Raw genomic sequence first — 18,033 nt, forward strand, 5'->3', positions numbered from 1 at the left:
GATTTACAACCCTAAGATTTCTCCCTAGAATGAAACGGTCTGTTATTGGCTTATTTGGAAGGGCCATGAATAATAATGTTGAGCTCTGCTCTGATTGGCTGTTTAACAGTGCGGCTCATTTCAGTAGCTCACAGGAAGGAAACATATAGATTTCAATACTTTCTAGCGCAGTTATATCGTTGGGTAATTATACTGTAAATAAAATGCGGGCATCAGGGAGCTGCTATTAATATGCGGGGCACTGAAACAGCTTTGGAATGCATGATCGAGTTTTACTTTCAGTTTTGAGAGACTATGGAGCGGCAGTACTTACCACACATTTTACAAGATCAGATGCTCGTCAGTGGTGCTCAGACTCTGTAAATCATTCGCCATCATCCTCAGGCATCATCTCTGTGGTAAGTGAAATCTTATGTACTGTAACAGGCTACAGCTAGCAACGAGCTAACCGTGTCCCTTTAGTGGCTTGTGTTATTTTATTAGAACGCGTTTTTTTGCTTTCCGTGCCTTTCTGAATAAAGACACCATCCCATCCCTGCACATCACATCCCCTGCACAGCCTGGAACATAACATTTATTTCCATGATCTGCCATTTTCGCTGTTGTCCTCGCTTGTTTCTTCACAATACCTGCAGAACTTCTGATGGTTTGGCTGGAGGCTGGCCTAGATCATAGGCGGGTTTATGCAAATGTTGGGGGCGTAACTATTAGTGATCCCGACTGTTTCGTCAGTCAACACAGTTAGTGTTATGTTCTGATTCGCCTATTTTTCAGTGGTCTTTTTTTATTCACGAGATTTACATAAGAAGGAGGAAACAATGGTGTTTGAGGCTCACGGTATGTCATTTCCATGTACAGAACACTTATTATTTTAAAATGTAGAACTTAGTTTTTTGCCCCCACACATGTTGCAAAGTTTCGGGAATGACATTTGGATATTTATGCGGGATTCTCTCTCGAAGTAGCAGCATATTGATAGTAATAGAAGGGACAAAATATGTGAAAATGTGCATCAAGAGAGCACCCTCACTAATTTCAGAAGCAGCCTTAGTGATTTTTTTCTGGAACCTGGTTGATATGCTTCTATAACTACATACAAAAACAACAAAATACAAATGCACTAAATAAAATAATTTAATAAATGCATATTTACAATTTAAGCACTTAACTAAAATAAGTTTTAATAAAATAAATAACTAGAGAAGGCTAACTATATTCAGCTTGCTTCCATTTAGTGAGAAAAGCCTACTCTTCACTTGAATTAGAAAAAAAAATCTATTCTGGTCTGGTCTGGTCAGTGATGCAAGAATAACGTTTGAGCATACACGCAATATCTGAGCGAGACCCGAGCCAATTCATAAAAGAACAATGCATATTTAAAAGCACATGTCCAGTTTTGTGTGATTGAAGGAAATCCGCTTGCGAGTGGGGAGATTCGCGAGATTACGCTAAACCACCTAAAATTAATAAATAAGAGAAGAAAGCGGCCCTAGGCAGCTGCCTACACATGCCAAGATCCGCCACTGCCAGATGGTGGCCAGCCAAATTTCAAGGGGGGCCGGTGCCATGCCTGGCCACCACGTAGACACGCCCCTGGTTACAGTAACACCTGTATAAAATCTAGTGATCATGGGCTCTCATTAATCTCATAAAGGCTATAAAGAAATGTGACTGTATTAATTGTTTTTTGACCGTAACAAGCAGACTAAAAAGTTATTTGCTATGCTCAGTAATGTAAAAGAATGCTAGACATTGCGTAATTGCTTTTATATTGACTTGATTAAAATAGCCAAACCTAAAAGAATGACTTGTGGATTGATGTGAACGCCAGCAAGCAGGAATGCTCAGAATGCTTGTGGATTAAACATCTCCGACGACGTTCGTTGCCATGGACTGATTTTATCGGGTTAAGGTAGGATATGGATTTAATTGCGAAACAAAGGGAGAACACCTTATAACTCCAAGCCAGCACCATAACTTCATATTGACGCGCAATTAAACAAAGGCAGAACGCTGTAACTCATTTTGAGCGTTCCAAACAAAGTGAAAGAGCCGTAACTGGTGTTATATGGGGTTCTGCCTTGGTTTCTCCAGGGCTTTTTGAAGTTACGATTAAGACGACCCATTATTTTCTCAGAAAAACAACGCAATTGACGCAAGATACTTATGCACATGATAAAGGATGTCTTGAATGTCCCAAAAAATATCAATAACTCATTTTCGACCAAAATCAAAGTTACGGTCTTTTGCCTTTGCACGGCAGCATTGTTCTTTCATTGTTCTATTGTACTATCCATCATAATAATAATAATTAATAATTTGTTACATTTATATAGCAGTTTTCTGGGTACTCAAAGCGCTTTACATGGAAGGGGGGAGTCTCCTCATCCACCACCAATGTGCAGTATCCAACTGGATGATGTGATGGCAGCCATATTGCGCCAGAACTCCCACCACACACCAGCTTATTGGTGGAGAGGAGACGGAGTGATGCAGCCGATCAGTGTATGGGCATGATTAGGAGGCCGTGATGGTCAAAGGCAATCATCCATCCATCTGTCCATTGCTCTGTTGTTCCATCCATCCATCACTCTATCATTTCATCCATCTATTGCTCTATCATTCCATCCATCCATTCATCAATTGCTCTTGTGTTCCATTCATCCATTTCTTTATCGTTCCATCCATCCGTCCATTGCTCTATCGTACCATCTATCCATCTGTCCATCTATCCATTGCTTTATCATTCCATCCATCGATTCATTGCTTTATTGTTCCATCCATCCATCACTCTAACGTTCCATCCATCCATCCATTCATTGCTTTATCATTCCATCCATCTATCACTCTAACATTCCATCCATCCATTCATTGCTTTATCCTTCCATCCATCCATCTCTCTATCGTTCCATTCATCCGTATATTACTCTGTCATTCAATCCATCCATCCCTCTAATGTTCCATCCATCCATTCGTCCATTGTTTTATCTTTCCATCCATCCGTCCATCGCTTTATCATTCCATCCATCCATTTCTTCATCATTCCATCCATCCTTTTGTCCATCGCTCTATCGTTCCATCCATTGCTTTATCATTTCATCTGTCCATTCATTGCTTTATCGTTCCATCCATCCATCCATCTATCAGTCAATCCATCCATCGCTCCATATTGTTCTTTCCACCCACCCATTTATCTATCCATAATTTAATTGGCAAAACAAGTTCATTTAGATGTAACCATCTGAAAAAACATTTTGAATTAACTGACATAATGTATTGTACTGTACAGTCCTCCTCTAAAGGTAAAAAGTGAGAGAAAGAGAGAATGACGGACAGCTGATCAGACACACAGACGACAGAGGATGGAAGTGGAGAATACTATTACAGAATAAATTGTGTTTCTGGCATTAATTTGTCTGCTGTATGTGTGCTTATAGAGACTGATTTATAATTGAGAAGTTGAAAGTGATTTTCGCTGAGTTCCTTCATTCATGTTTTGGTTGGTTGAGTCATTGATGTTTCTGCAGCAGGAGTCGTTTGAACTCGGGGTCTGCTAGAGTCAGACACTTCACGAAGAGTCTTTCCTTTATTATGACTCGTTTGATCTTTAAATTGAACAATGACAGCCTAGTATTGTCTTCTCATAGCGTCTCCACCTGTGTGTCTTTCTGTCCGTCTGCGTGTATTTAGCCATCCACTCCTGCAGCGGTGGGAACGGCGGCTGCGAGCATTTCTGCGTCCAGCAGACAGCGGGTCATTTCCAGTGCCGCTGTCGACCCGGTTACAGACTCGACGTGGATGGGAAGCATTGTAAATGTGAGTATGACCACACTGATATTCAACTGCAGGATTTTCCCATTAACATTACAGATTTATGATGGTAGCATAAACATGAAGACATATTTACGACCACAGTTGTTGACAGTGGGATTTAAGCGAAATTAAAATTCAAAGCACAGGTGGAGACAGACTGAATGTGTCACAAGCTAATGTGTTTATTTTATACTCCTTTGTTATTATGGAACCTTTTCCGAATAAAACCAACAAACAGATTTTTTTTTTAAAGAATAGGGTGTGTATTCCTTTAAAAAGCATTTATTTGTCATGTTCAAAGCACACTTTTAGTTTTCCAGTGGGAACACAAACGTTGACGTTAGGCAAAGTTTTTCTGCTTCTCTTTACTTAAAACAAACTTAGCGGCTTTGAAGCTCCATAATGGACAAAGCACCATAAAAGTAGTCAAAATTGCATTACAGTTTGGATGAGTATGATGTGAAATTTATTTAACAGTGTACACATGATTTTTTTTTATTTTCTGTGGAACACAAACATAGTAGTTAAGCAAACTTTTCATCCCTTTTCTTTCAATACAACAAACGTAGGGGCTGTGAAGCTCCAAAATGGACAAAACCATAAAATACTCATAATTCTGTTACAAGTTTTGGAAAGCCATACTAATTATGCAACAATAATTAATTTGAAAAGAAATAAAAGAATTTTTGGCGAGAACAAAGTCATTATATAACTTCTGAAGACCATTTTATCAACCATCTGTGTTTTTTTTTTTTGACATTCACCATAAACTCATTCAGGTTTGTGTCAATATGAGGGAAAGTAAATTATGTTTTATTTTGTTGTAGTAGTTTAATTGCGTTCACTAGCAATAAATAAAGATACACTTGACTGTAATGATCTCCACGCACAGATATGAATGTGTTTGCTCTGATGAACAGGTCATAGTGGAGCTGTTTTCTGTAAGGTTGAAGCATTTATCAAACATCATTGACATGTAATACATGATAACTTCTATTCCCAGGTGCAGATAAGTGTCCTAATGACAGAGAATTAAACTGAGGTTTAACTCTACAAGTAATATAAAGCATTTCTTTTAACGTCTTATTGTTCAAATGTATTTCAAGCCAAGCATTTCCATCCTTTGAAGTTCCCAAAGAATCACAAGAACTGCTCGAGAAGATTTAGTGGAAATATGATTTTGGTCTTTGGGATGAAGTTGCCCTTTGATTCACTTGATGACATAATATCACAAACTGGTGACTTCAGCAGGGACATATCTTTGTGTCTCGTCTCGGAGGTCATCTGGAGTTGAACACAGACATGTCTTTCTCTGATGAAGGGTCATGATTGCAGAATAATTTCTGCCATTCTGTTTCTGTAAAAGTGTAATTGTTGGCTGCAGACAGATCATTTCACTGCAGCTGTTGGACGGACAGAAACATGTTAAACACAGAGTGTATGAGAGGAGTTATTCAGAGCAGCTGGATGAGGATGATTTGGTACATTTGTGTTGCAAATATGATAAATAATCTTGCAAAAACGTCCAGGTCACCCCTAATAATAATAATAATAATAATAATAACAATAAGATATAATTTAGAAAGAGAAAGAAAAGTTTTTCTTATTGCACGTTTCATCCCAACATAATATATGTATGTATGAAAGTCTTTGTATTACTATAAAAGAAAAACTGTGTCATGATGCAAATTGTCAGTGCATTGCATATTGGTCCTAAAAATACACACACATACCTATTTTTGGACCATTCAAATTTTCTTTTCTAATCCTTTCTTTTTGCATTCTGATATTTTTCATGAGAAAGAAAAGGCAAATGTTATTCATAAATTCTAATTAAAACAGTAATATAGTTATATGGTTTTCATGTAGTTTTTTTTTAGCATAAATTAATAGCAGTATTACAGATACTGCCATGATATATAAATACTTCCAAAGTAAAATGTAATTTACATTATATATATTTCACAGAGAAAATGCACTGTCTTTAAAACTTTCTAAATGTAATAATTGCAATGCAAAACAAGCAAACAAAAAAAAATAATACAAAATAATTTCTCTTTTTTGAGTTAGTTTTTTTTTTTTTTGGCAGGTTCTGTGAGATTAACCCACTTAGTGCCAACAACCTAATAATGGCCTTAATAGTAAAGCTGTGACACAGTCTGTTCTTATGTCATCAGCGGAGAATCCATGTGCGGAGCGAAACGGTGGTTGTTCTCAGGAATGCCGCAGGGATGGAGATCAGGCCCGCTGTGGATGTGGTCCAGGTTATCAGCTGGCTGAAGATGGCAAGACCTGTGAAGGTAAAATGTACCTGGGATGGTGAGCTATATTTAGTGTGGATTATAGAGTTTGTGTTAGATGCTTATAGAATAGAAAGCTTACGTCATTAATGTAGCAATGGTCATCATGTCTTCATACTCAAGTTATCTTCAAAGTGTAGCATACATCTTTGTATGTGTGTTGTCTTTGCATCAGACATTGACGAGTGTCAGACAGGCCAGGCGAACTGCGCTCACGGTTGCCGTAACACCAGGGGATCTTTCTTGTGTGTGTGTCCCGCTGCCTATGAACTGGGTGTTGATGGCAAGCAGTGCTATCGTGAGTATGATCTGAGACTGGACCGAGCCTGTGAGATCACATGCAACACATTTCATACTATATGTGCTCAAAACAAGAAAAGTTCAATCGTTTGTAGTGTAAATAGTAGAATAGAATGAATTATATACATGTACAGTATATGCAAATCAAATATGCACACAAGAGTGTGGGTGTATATGTGTGCGTGTATATATGCTGTTGAATGGTGTGAAATAACCACATCAAACTGGAGACGTGCACTCCAGCTTCACTTCAGCGACAGGCACTAGTCAAATGAGCGCGGAAACAGTACTGTGCTCATAGCTTGTGCTCTTCAATTGCACGCACAAATGTGCCAGCGCGCGCTGTAGCCTTTATCATTTCATATCAAAGTGTGAAAGAAACTACGAGCATGCAATGTCCTAGTTATGTTGTCAGTTAAGTCCTAAATGTTCCCAAAAGGGCGACTAAAGCTGCCTTAAAACCGTGCATGCATGTAAGTATTTGTTATATGAGTTACATTTAAGCAAATGTCTCTGAAATGGTTTTCAAAACTGTCCTGGAGCAGCTCAGCACTGTCTCCCTCATCTAACACACTCGATTCAACTCGTCAAGTCAATTAGTAGAGACTTTAAGATCTTAAGTGAGTCAAAAAAAAAAATGCATGTCAGATCCGCGTCATGTTCAGCAGCGGTAGCTCTTAAAGTAATTGCAGCCAAATAACCTAACTACCCAGCTTCTGTGATATCTGTTAATCCAAAAACAAAAGAAAAATTAGGAAATCAGTAACTTTTGTAGCTTTAAGGATTAATCTATTTAATTTAGAATTTAATGTTTGATAACTTTATTCAGTTTCTCAATATTTCCAACTTGCTAAAGCGCACAGGTAGCTAAATATGACATTTATTATAATGGGTTTAAGTGAAGATTTTTTTATGTGAAGTTATTTTTTAAAGTCTAATAAATGTTCAAATTGATAGCTCTCAGTTATACTGTAATGCTGTACGGCTGTAGTCAGTGGTTAAATATAGGGGAAAAAGAACAACTTCAGACATCAGTAGTATTGGTATCAGTGATACTGGGCTTTAGTCATAAAAAAAGATGGCTTTGAATAAATATTAAAAATATACTGTCTTTATGTAGTTTGTACATTAATTTGAAGATTGAATGTGAAATTATTGCAATATAACAGTATACTGTATGTAAAAACTTTAATGTTAGGTGGGATTAATCCCGATTAGTCGCGATGTGCAATTAATTAGTTTGTTTGTTTGTAATCGATTGACAGCACTACTATATATTTTTAACAATTTTCAAAAATCATGTTTTTTCATTGTGCGTTCCAATTAATCTTACAACGGCATATTGAACAAACAGATTGATCAAACGGCAGTTGGGTTGTTTTGATTAGGTAAAAAAACTAAAAAAAACAGATAACTAACACAAAAAACCCCCAATAAAAGCATGATAACATAATAAAAAAAAAATAGTTATCTGTTTTGGCAAATAAACCCTTCATGTATTTCAATAATGTTTTTCATTTAACATTTTATAAAATTAAAATAAAATTTATATAACTATAAGAAAATTCACAAAAATGCTATTTATAAATTTTATATAAAATATATAATTTATTAATATATATATGTATATATTATATATTTTACAAAATACATACATGTTTTACTCTATAAGAAATCAAATTCATACAGTAAGTCTAAACAAGTTGTGTTCCAAATTTGAGGTTGATAACTCAAAAAATTAACTTTCAGTTGGATTTTCTTTGGGAGCAGTAACAAACATTTTCACTTGATGAAATTCGTTTCCCATTCATTTCCAATGTTATGTGTTGATGCGTTTTTTACTCTCAGGTATCGAAATGGAGATTGTAAACAGCTGTGATCATAATAACGGCGGTTGTTCTCATCACTGCGAACATTCAACCAGTAGACCTGTGTGCAGCTGTAACGTCTCGGTTACGTATGTAACCCTCGTTCCCTGAAGGAGGGAACGGAGACGTAACGTCAGTGTGACTGACTAATGGGAACTCGCTCGAGAGCCCAATCATCTTCGAGTGTTAACAAAACAAGCCAATGACAGTTGGCGTGCGTGTTTCGCCACGCGCACCCCGCCCCGCAGTGCGGGTATAAAAGGAGAGCGCGTGCAAACGCACATCAGTTTTTCGCTGAGGAGCCGAGACTGTGTGCCCCGGCCGTACAGCGGTGGTACAGCAACTATGGCGACGGGACGTTACGTCTCCGTTCCCTCCTTCAGGGAACGAGGGTTACATACGTAACCGAGACGTTCCCTATCAGTCAGTCACGTTCGACGTAACGTCAGTGTGACTGACTAATGGGATCCCTTGGAAAACGCCACTATTGCTGACCCCCTCCAGTGCCCTGCGGAAGCCGGCAAGTCCCCCCACACCAGTTGGGGTGGAAGATAGGACAAGGCTTAGGCAGGGATGACAGCCACTGCTGTTCCGTACAGTGGGTATGGATAACACTGGGAAAGCGTACCACAAGTAGGGGAACGCTACGGAAGCCACATCCTGCGTAAGGAGGTACCACGTGGCAATTACACATATGGACTGACCAAGGGCAGTACTACATATGGAAGTCTCTGAGGTAGACTCAGCCAGCCTGGGGTGAGATAACAACACAGCAGAGACGGCAGAAGGTCTCTGCCAGGGAAAGACACGGGCTCACCGTGAGGGGAACCGTACCGTGGAAGAATACACATGTGGGACCACCCGAAGGGGAATCACTACACACGGGCACCTAGCCCAGCACAAGGGCTGACCTTGGGCAAACACACGAGTGCTGGACCTGGCGTCTGGCGTTCCGCCACGCCTGACTGCCGAGGGTGCGGGAGGAACTTCAACAGGGTTCGCCATGGGGAACTGAACTGAGAAGCAACAAAGCGCACGTATCCGGTCCGTAGAGGGGAATGGCGCAGCAAGCGGGATTGACACCGAGCAGTGTCCCAGTGCTACTGGCCGTCTGAGCCAAGTACACGGGAGGACACGGGCTCTACACGGAGATTATAAAATCTCGCAAACGTGTTAGGTGCCGCCCAGCCGGCAGCTCTACAAATGTCTGCTATCGAGGCGCCCCGCGCCAACGCCCAAGAGGAAGCAATGGCTCTTGTAGAGTGTGCTCTCACACCGAGGGGGCACGGTAAGCGCCGGGCCTGATAGGCCAAGACTATAGCCTCGACTATCCAATGGGCAAGTCTTTGTTTGGAGACAGCCTTCCCCTTCTGCTGTCCCCCGAAGCAGACGAAGAGCTGGTCTGAGGTCCTGAAGCTCTGCGTGCGGTCCACGTAAGTGCACAAAGCGCGGACGGGACAAAGCAGAGCAATGGCTGGGTCTGCCTCCTCCCGGGGCAGCGCTTGCAAGTTCACCACCTGATCCCTGAAGGGTGTGGTGGGAACTTTGGGCACATAACCAGGCCGGGGTCTCAGGACAACGTGAGAGTCATCCGGCCCGAATTCTAGGCACGAATCGTCGACCGAAAATGCCTGCAGGTCCCCTACCCTCTTGACCGAGGCCAATGCAGTGAGGAGTGCTGTCTTCAACGACAGAAACTTAAGCTCTACTAACTGCAGAGGCTCAAAGGGCTCCTCCCTCAAGGCCAACAGGACCAAGGGGAGATCCCAAGAGGGTACCAGATGAGGGCGCGGAGGATTTAACCTCCTCGCCCCTCTGAGGAACCTGACGACCAAGTCGTGCTTCCCTACAGACTTACCGTCTACTGCATCGTGATGTGCGGCAATAGCGGCGACATACACTTTGAGGGTGGAGGGAGACAGCCTTCGCTCCAACCCATCTTGCAGGAAAGAAAGCACGACCGCGATCGGGCATCCCCGGGGGTCTTCCCGGCGGGAAGAACACCAATCGACGAACAGGTTCCACTTCAGCCTGTAAGCGTGTCTTGTAGACGGGGCTCTAGCTGAAGTGATTGTGTTTACTACCGATGGAGGTAGCCCACCTAGAACCTCCGCGTCCCGTCCAAGGACCATACGTGGAGATTCCACAAGTCTGGACGCGGGTGCCAGAGGGTGCCCCCTCTCTGAGAAAGGAGATCCCTCCTCAGAGGAATTTGCCAAGGAGGGGCTGTCGCGAGGAGCATGAGTTCTGGGAACCAAGTCCGACTGGGCCAGTACGGCGCCACCAAGAGGACCTGCTCCTCGTCCTCCCTGACTTTGCACAGGGTCTGCGCGAGAAGGCTCACTGGGGGAAACGCATATTTGCGTAGGCCCCGAGGCCAGCTGTGTGCCAGCGCGTCCGTGCCGAGGGTACCCTCGGACAGGGAGTAAAACATTTGGCAGTGGGACGTGTCCGGGGAGGCAAACAGGTCTACCTGAGCGTCCCCGAAGTGTCTCCAAATCAGCTGGACTACCTCGGGGTGGAGTCGCCATTCTCCCGGAAGGGCGGGCTGACGTGAGAGCTCGTCGGCTGCACGATTGAGCTCGCCAGGGATATGAACGGCGCGAAGCGACCTCAGATGCTTCTGACTCCAAAGGAGAAGATGGCGAGCGAGTTGCGACAGGCGACGGGAGCGTAGACCACCCTGGTGGTTGATGTACGCAACGGTCGCAGTGTTGTCCGTACGGACCAGTACATGCTTGTCGTGTAGCAGCCCTTTGAAGCGGCGCAGCGCAAGCCATACTGCTAGCAACTCGAGGCAATTGACATGCCACTGCAACCGGGACCCTGTCCAGAGCCCTGCAGCTGCACGCCCGTTGCACATGGCTCCCCAGCCCATGGCAGAGGCATCTGTTGAGACAACAATGTGCCTGGATACTTGCACTAGGGGAACTCCTGCCCGAAGAAAAGCAAGATCCGACCACGGGCCGAAGGTCTGACGGCAGGACGGGGTAACTGAGACCCGGTAAGTGCCGTGTCGCCATGCCCATCTCGGGACCCGGTCGTGAAGCCAATGCTGAAGCGGTCTCATATGAAGCAACCCGAGCGGCGTGACAGCGGCTGCGGATGCCATATGCCCCAGGAGCCTCTGAAAGTGTTTCAGTGGAGCCGCTGTCTTGCGCTGGAAAGACTCCAGGCAGTTCAGCATCGACTGAGCACGCTCTACTGAGAGACGTGCTGTGAGGTTGACCGAGTCCAACTCCATACCGAGAAAAGAGATCCTCTGCACAGGGGAGAGTTTGCTCTTTTCCCAGTTGACCCGAAGCCCCATCCGGCTGAGGTGGCCAAGCACCGTGTCCCTGTGATCGCACAACAGTGCTCGAGACTGGGCCAGTATGAGCCAGTCGTCGAGGTAGTTGAGAACGCGAATGCCTGCTTCCCTTAATGGAACAAGGGCTGCCTCCACGACCTTGGTGAAGACACGAGGCGACAGGGATAGCCCGAAGGGGAGGACTTTGTACTGATATGCTCGTCCTTCGAACGCAAAGCGGAGAAACGGTCTGTGTCGAGGCAGGATTGAGACATGAAAGTACGCGTCCTTCAGGTCGATCGCTGCGAACCAATCGAACGGACGGATGCATTGAAAAATGCGTCTTTGCGTCAACATCCTGAACGGGAGCTTGTGAAGGGCCCGGTTCAGGACGCGCAGGTCCAAGATTGGTCGTAACCCACCGCCTTTCTTGGGTACAATGAAGTACGGGCTGTAAAACCCCGACTTCATCTCGGCTGGAGGGACCGGCTCTATCGCGTCCTTCGCCAGCAGGACCGCGACTTCCGCACGCAAGAGAGGGGCATCCTTGCTCAACACAGAGGTGAACCGAACGCCCCTGAACTTGGGGGGACGCCGGGCGAACTGAATCGCGTAGCCAAGTCTGATGGTTCTCATGAGCCAGCGAGACAGCCTGGGGAGCGCTAGCCAGGCCCCCAGAAACCGTACAAGCGGGACCAAGGGAGCCACGGACGTACCCACGGCGGGGCAGCGAAGTGGAGCGCAGGGGCCCGCCTCGGAAGGCAGTGCGTTCCGAAGTGGGGTCTGAGTGTGCAGTGCGACACTTACCTGGCTCCAAGGCTGAGCAGGGGGCGCGGGAGAAGGCATCGCGTCCTCGGACCGGACCCTGCTGCTCATAGGCGAAAGGAGAGGGGGACGGGAGTGTGGAGACGGGGTCTCGTGCACTGCCATCCTCGCCCTCTTGGGACCCGGAGAAAAAGGAAACTGCTCTTTTTTTGAGGTTTTGGGTACCACTGGCTGGAGAGCCAGTGGCGGAACAGAATAAAAAGGGAACAAAAGATTCTCCACCCGGCCCTCCTCCGGGGGAAGGAGTGGTGCAGTCACCATCTCCTGAAGAGCAGGATCCAGAGACTCCGGGTCGCCCGTCTCAGGGCCGCCGCTTGCCCTGGCGCTTCACAGATTTGGCAGGGGCAGAGACGGGCTGCGCCGCTTTCCTGCGGCCAGCTCCACGCTGCGGCCGTTGTGAAGGCTGCTGCTGGGGCCGAGCTGGAGCGGAGGTGGAGGCCGCAGGAGGGCGCCCTCGGCGACGAGCAGACGGAGGAGCTGCAGCCGGCGGTGGGGTGGAGACAGCAGCGGACCGCCGGGGCAGGATGTGTCGAAACGCCTCTGTCTGCTGCTGTGCGGCGGAGAACTGTTGGGCAAAGCCCTCCACCGCTTCGCCGAATAGGCCGGCCTGGGAGATCGGGGCGTCTAAGAAACGGTGTTTGTCAGACTCCCTCATATCCGCCAAGGTCAGCCATAAGTGGCGCTCCTGGACCACCAACGTGGACATCGTCTGACCCAGGGCCCGCGCCGTGACTTTCGTCGCCCGTAGGGCAAGGTCCGTCGCTGTGCGCAGTTCCTGCAATCCGGCTGGGTCAGCACCACCCTCGTGCAACTGCTTTAACGCCTTGGCCTGGTGGACTTGCAGGAGGGCCATGGCGTGCAGGGCGGAAGCGGCCTGTCCAGCAGCACTGTAAGCCTTGGCCGTCAGAGCGGACGAGAACTTACAGGCCCTGGACGGAAGGCGTGGATTACCCCTCCAGGCGGCAGCGCCCTGCGGGCAGAGCTGCATTGCAATGGCGCGCTCAACTGGGGGGATCTCCACATACCCTTGGGCCGCCCCACCGTCGAGGGTGGTGAGGACGGAGGAGGCACTAGGTCTGTTTCGGGCAGAAAAAGGTGCCCTCCAAGACCTAGTCACCTCCTCATGCACTTCCGGGAAGAATGGAACCGGAGGCGGTTGCCTGCGATCGGCCTGCGCCCCCAGGAACCAATCGTCCAGCCTTGAGCGTTCGGGAGAAGGAGGAGGCCTCCAGTGCAGCCCGATGCTCTCAGCGGCCCGGGAAAGCATAGCAGTCAGTTCTGGATCTGACTCGGTCAACGCCACTCTTCCTGATGGAGGCAGCGCAGCCGAATCATCATCTCCAGAACCTAGCTCATCCCCCGATGCAGTGACCGACATCCTGTCATCTGCTGGAGCTCCGAACGAGATGCTGGGCCCCGCCCTGTCCGAGGACTCCACAAACTCGTCCGGAAACCCCAGACGGTGCGATGCGCTAGAGGAGTGAGAGGCCCGCGGAGACGCACTCGACGGGGAAGCTCTCACTGTGATCCTCAAGTCACCCTGACCATGAGCCGAAGTAGCCCTCCGAGAACCGGAGGAACTAGAACGGGGCATGGCAAGGGGGATACCCCCCCGCTTGACGAGGAGGTATCTGGAGCGCAGCATCGCGATGGTCATGTTCCCACACAGAGAACATGAGTCATCCACGAGCGCTGCCTCAGCGTGCTGAAAGCCCAAGCACGAGACACAGCGATCGTGACCATCAGATGAAGCCAGGAAACGGCCACATCCAGAAACACACGAGCGGGAAGCCATCTTTAAAAAGACGCCCGTCGCTCGTGGAGCTCTTTCAGAATTTGCTCTTTTTTGAAAGAAATTCTCTTTTAGAAAAAGTGTTGAAGCGCCCAGGAGAGGTCGCAGCGCGACCGCAGAATGAGAGCTGCAGCACGCCGAGATGAAGCAGCAGCACTGGATCGCAACCTCCGCTGACGCGCCGTAACACCAACACTCGTCAAGCTGTCTTGTACACTCTCGGAGATTCGCAGCAAGGCTCGGCTCCGAAGCGAAAAGCTGATGTGCGTTTGCACGCGCTCTCCTTTTATACCCGCACTGCGGGGCGGGGTGCGCGTGGCGAAACACGCACGCCAACTGTCATTGGCTTGTTTTGTTAACACTCGAAGATGATTGGGCTCTCGAGCGAGTTCCCATTAGTCAGTCACACTGACGTTACGTCGAACGTGACTGACTGATAGGGAACCAAGGATACCAGCTGGATGTCGACCACAAGACCTGCATCGGTAAGGAAACTAAGGTGACCATGGCTGCGTTTACACTGGCAGAAAAAATCAGATCTTTTGCCCACATCTGACACAGATTGGAATTTGATGCATGTGTGTAAACACAAAAATCTGCACGAGATCCGTTTTTTTCGTATCCGATCTGAGCCGTTTCCAAATGAAGTTTTAAATCAGATACATATCCGATATCTGGACATCCGACCTACGCCTAAATGCACATATCCGATTCTCCACAGAACTCCCAATGCGACGGCGACACGTTTGCTTATAAAGATTTTTAATGGCGTTTTAATGGGCATTCGATGTGAATTATATAAATCATTTTAATAGCACGGCCATTTAAAACCCGATGGTCTACTATGTGCATAAGCGATCACTGTAGACAATCCTTTTGGGTGGGAATTAATGTAAGCACAGATATCGGATACCAGTCGTATCTAAAGTGAATGTAAACAGACGGGCCAAAAATCGGATATGGTCAAAAGATCGGATCTGTGCATTAAGACTTGCAGTGTAAACGCAGCCCATTTCCTGTTTTAGTCACAGTAACCATGTGAGGTAAAGATATGCGTGTTCCCGTCTGTCAGATATAAACGAGTGCGTAGACGGCAGCTCGTGTTGTGAGCACGACTGCACAAACTATCCTGGAGGTTACGAGTGTTACTGTACAGCTGGATATCGACTGAACGCCGATGGATGCAGCTGTGATGGTACGACATTCACAGAGAGAGAGAAAAAAATAATTTCCAGTTATTTAGGAATCTAGATCCAGACGTGTGTGTGATTACAGATATAGATGAGTGTTTGGCTGCAAACGGAGGATGTGATCACCTGTGCCAGAACAGCGCCGGCTCCTTCCAGTGCTCCTGTAGACGCGGCTATCGTCTCGATGAGGACAGACACTCATGTATATGTGAGTTTGCAGCCTGTCAAGAACATGTTTCTTTTCTTAATTATTTTTAATATCGACAAGTAATGTATTTTGAGCTCACTGAAATAATGCAAAGAAAACCTGTATATGAGAGATTCATCAAATAGGGGATATATTCTGTCCAATTAAAAAAATATTATATTATATTATAGATCAATAATCAGCTAGAATGATTTTGTTGAAGAAATGCATCAGAAACAATCATTCTACTTTTAAAATATGTATTTTACGATAATTATTATATTATATTATAAATACATTTATTTTTTATCTTTTTCCAGATTTATTCCAAATTAGATTAAGACTTTCTAACTTGTATAGTGTGTTTTTAATATAAAGGTTTGTCCTGGTAAACTATGTGTTGACTGACTCGTGGTGAAGTGATTTAATGTAAAAACCTAATTTAGTTTACTCAAGGTCATGGTAACTGCATTTTGCAGTGATGTGATCAGAAGGCCGTAATCAGATCTTTATTCCTTGACATATTTTAACATAGATAACATGATTCTATTTGTTATAAGTCATCAATCGTCAAATATTAAAGATTTTTCACCCAAATTTCAGATATTCAAGTATAGTTTGTGTAATGTAACGTTACTGACGTCCATATAGTACATTTTAACCAAACGTAAAGCCCAATTAAAATAAATGTGTGTGTGCGTTTGTGTCAGTGCTGGATAGGGCTGAAATGATTAGTCAACATTATCGACAACGTCGACAATAAAAAAAGATCATGCAAACGCAGCTGAACCAGTAGACTGTGGGAAAGTTTTACGAATAAAAAATGCTGTCATGTGTAAAATCCCTGATATACTAATGGTATATACACATCAAAAGTGAACCGAATATTCACATGGCGTCTACAATACTAACTGGATGCTTTTTGCATCACTCTCACAATGAGAAGTGTCTTCATGCACAACAACATTGCTTTCTGCCATTTTTCCATCATCGACCATGTTGGAGATGACTACTATTGCTGCTCTGTGCTTATTATGGAAGTTAAGCTAATTATTTGGGACTTGCAACAATGCGTCGTTTCAAATTTTCTGCTCAAGTTGAATTTTTTACTCCATCTCTGCAGTTTATCACTCCAGTAAAGTCCAGTCATGTCATGTCACATTTATTTATATAACAGTATCATAACAGTATCAGGTATTTTTCGAGAGATAATGTTGTGAATAAAAGTTTACCCAAAAATAAAACATCTCATTATTTACCTTCATTTTAGCCCATAATCCAGATGACTTACAAAAGGAGTTGTTTGGCAGAATGATGTGTGCTAAATATATTTATTTGCATTGTAATTGTATAATAACTGTCATATTATAATACTAATAGAATTGTTTTACATTTTCAAAAGCTGAAGTGATTAAGAATATGCATAGCTTAATTTTTTTACTAATTGCAAAAGCTGAATAATCGATCAAAGCCTACTGATTAATCGGTGGAATTATTGCCGATTAGTCGATTAATTGTACTAATAATCGTTAGATTAATTAATTATCAAAGTATTGGTTTGTTGTCCTAGTGCTGGAAGAGTCGGTGGAGGCGTTGAGCAGCGGTCAGGCGGTGGACAGACCCCGACTTCAGCTCACTATTCTGCAGGATCATGAGCAGATCCTGGAGCGATACGACGACTACGAGGACGACACGGGAGAACTGCGCGCTGAGAGCACCTTAACTGAGAAATTCAGTAAGAAACAAAGTTTTTTTCTTTTTTGTTTCTTTTAAATATATAAATATATATATATATTTATAAAAAAAATAGTTTTAGCTTCTTGTTTCTTTAGTTTTAGTTATTTTACTAGATAAACTATAAATGAAAATTATATGTGTTGCTTTGACAACTAGTAAACTAATATTTATATTATTATTATTATTATTATTATTATTACTAAATAATTTAGTATTTAAACTAAATGAAAATGAGAAATGTTGCTTTGGCAGCTAGTTGAAATAAGTTTCAAAAATTCAAAAATTTATACATTTTTAGTTTTAGTTTATTGTAGCTGTAAAAATTAAATACAATACACTTAACATAAATTTTTATTTATTAGTTTTAGTTTCTTTGATGTTTCTTTAGTTTTAGTTATTTTAGTAGTTAAAGTTAAACTAAACGAAAATGCTTTGGCAACTAGCTGAAATAATAATAAAAAGGAATATATATATATATTATTTTTGAATATATATTTTTTTATATATTATTTATATATTTGTTTTTTTTTATAAAAAAGGATATATATATATATTCTTTTTAGATATACAGTATATAAATAAATATGCTCGTTCTGCTCGTTCATTCTCATGAGTGTCTACATTCCACCGCAAGCGCACGTGGGCTCAGCTTTATATATTTTAGTATTTAAAAACTAAAAACTGAAACTCGCTGATCAAATCACAGACACAGAACAAAAACACCTGGAATCT

The 18,033-nt window shown here is 44.0% G+C and overlaps 1 protein-coding gene across 1 annotated transcript in view; it reads left to right on the top strand.

The window, feature by feature from the left end:
• Positions 1–18,033, top strand: part of LOC306854758 (uncharacterized protein) — a gene marked incomplete at both ends in the record, with an annotated part of 42,842 nt that overhangs the window by 17,973 nt on the left and 6,836 nt on the right. Inside the window, 6 exons of the mRNA XM_079392994.1 lie at positions 3,691–3,816; positions 5,991–6,113; positions 6,289–6,441; positions 15,260–15,382; positions 15,463–15,585; positions 17,135–17,299. Coding sequence (XP_079249120.1) covers positions 3,691–3,816; positions 5,991–6,113; positions 6,289–6,441; positions 15,260–15,382; positions 15,463–15,585; positions 17,135–17,299 — 813 coding nt within the window. The remainder of the gene's footprint in view (positions 1–3,690; positions 3,817–5,990; positions 6,114–6,288; positions 6,442–15,259; positions 15,383–15,462; positions 15,586–17,134; positions 17,300–18,033) is intronic.

This window comes from Barbus barbus (assembly GCF_936440315.1).
Source record: "Barbus barbus genome assembly, chromosome: 35".
Lineage (NCBI taxonomy): Eukaryota > Metazoa > Chordata > Actinopteri > Cypriniformes > Cyprinidae > Barbus > Barbus barbus.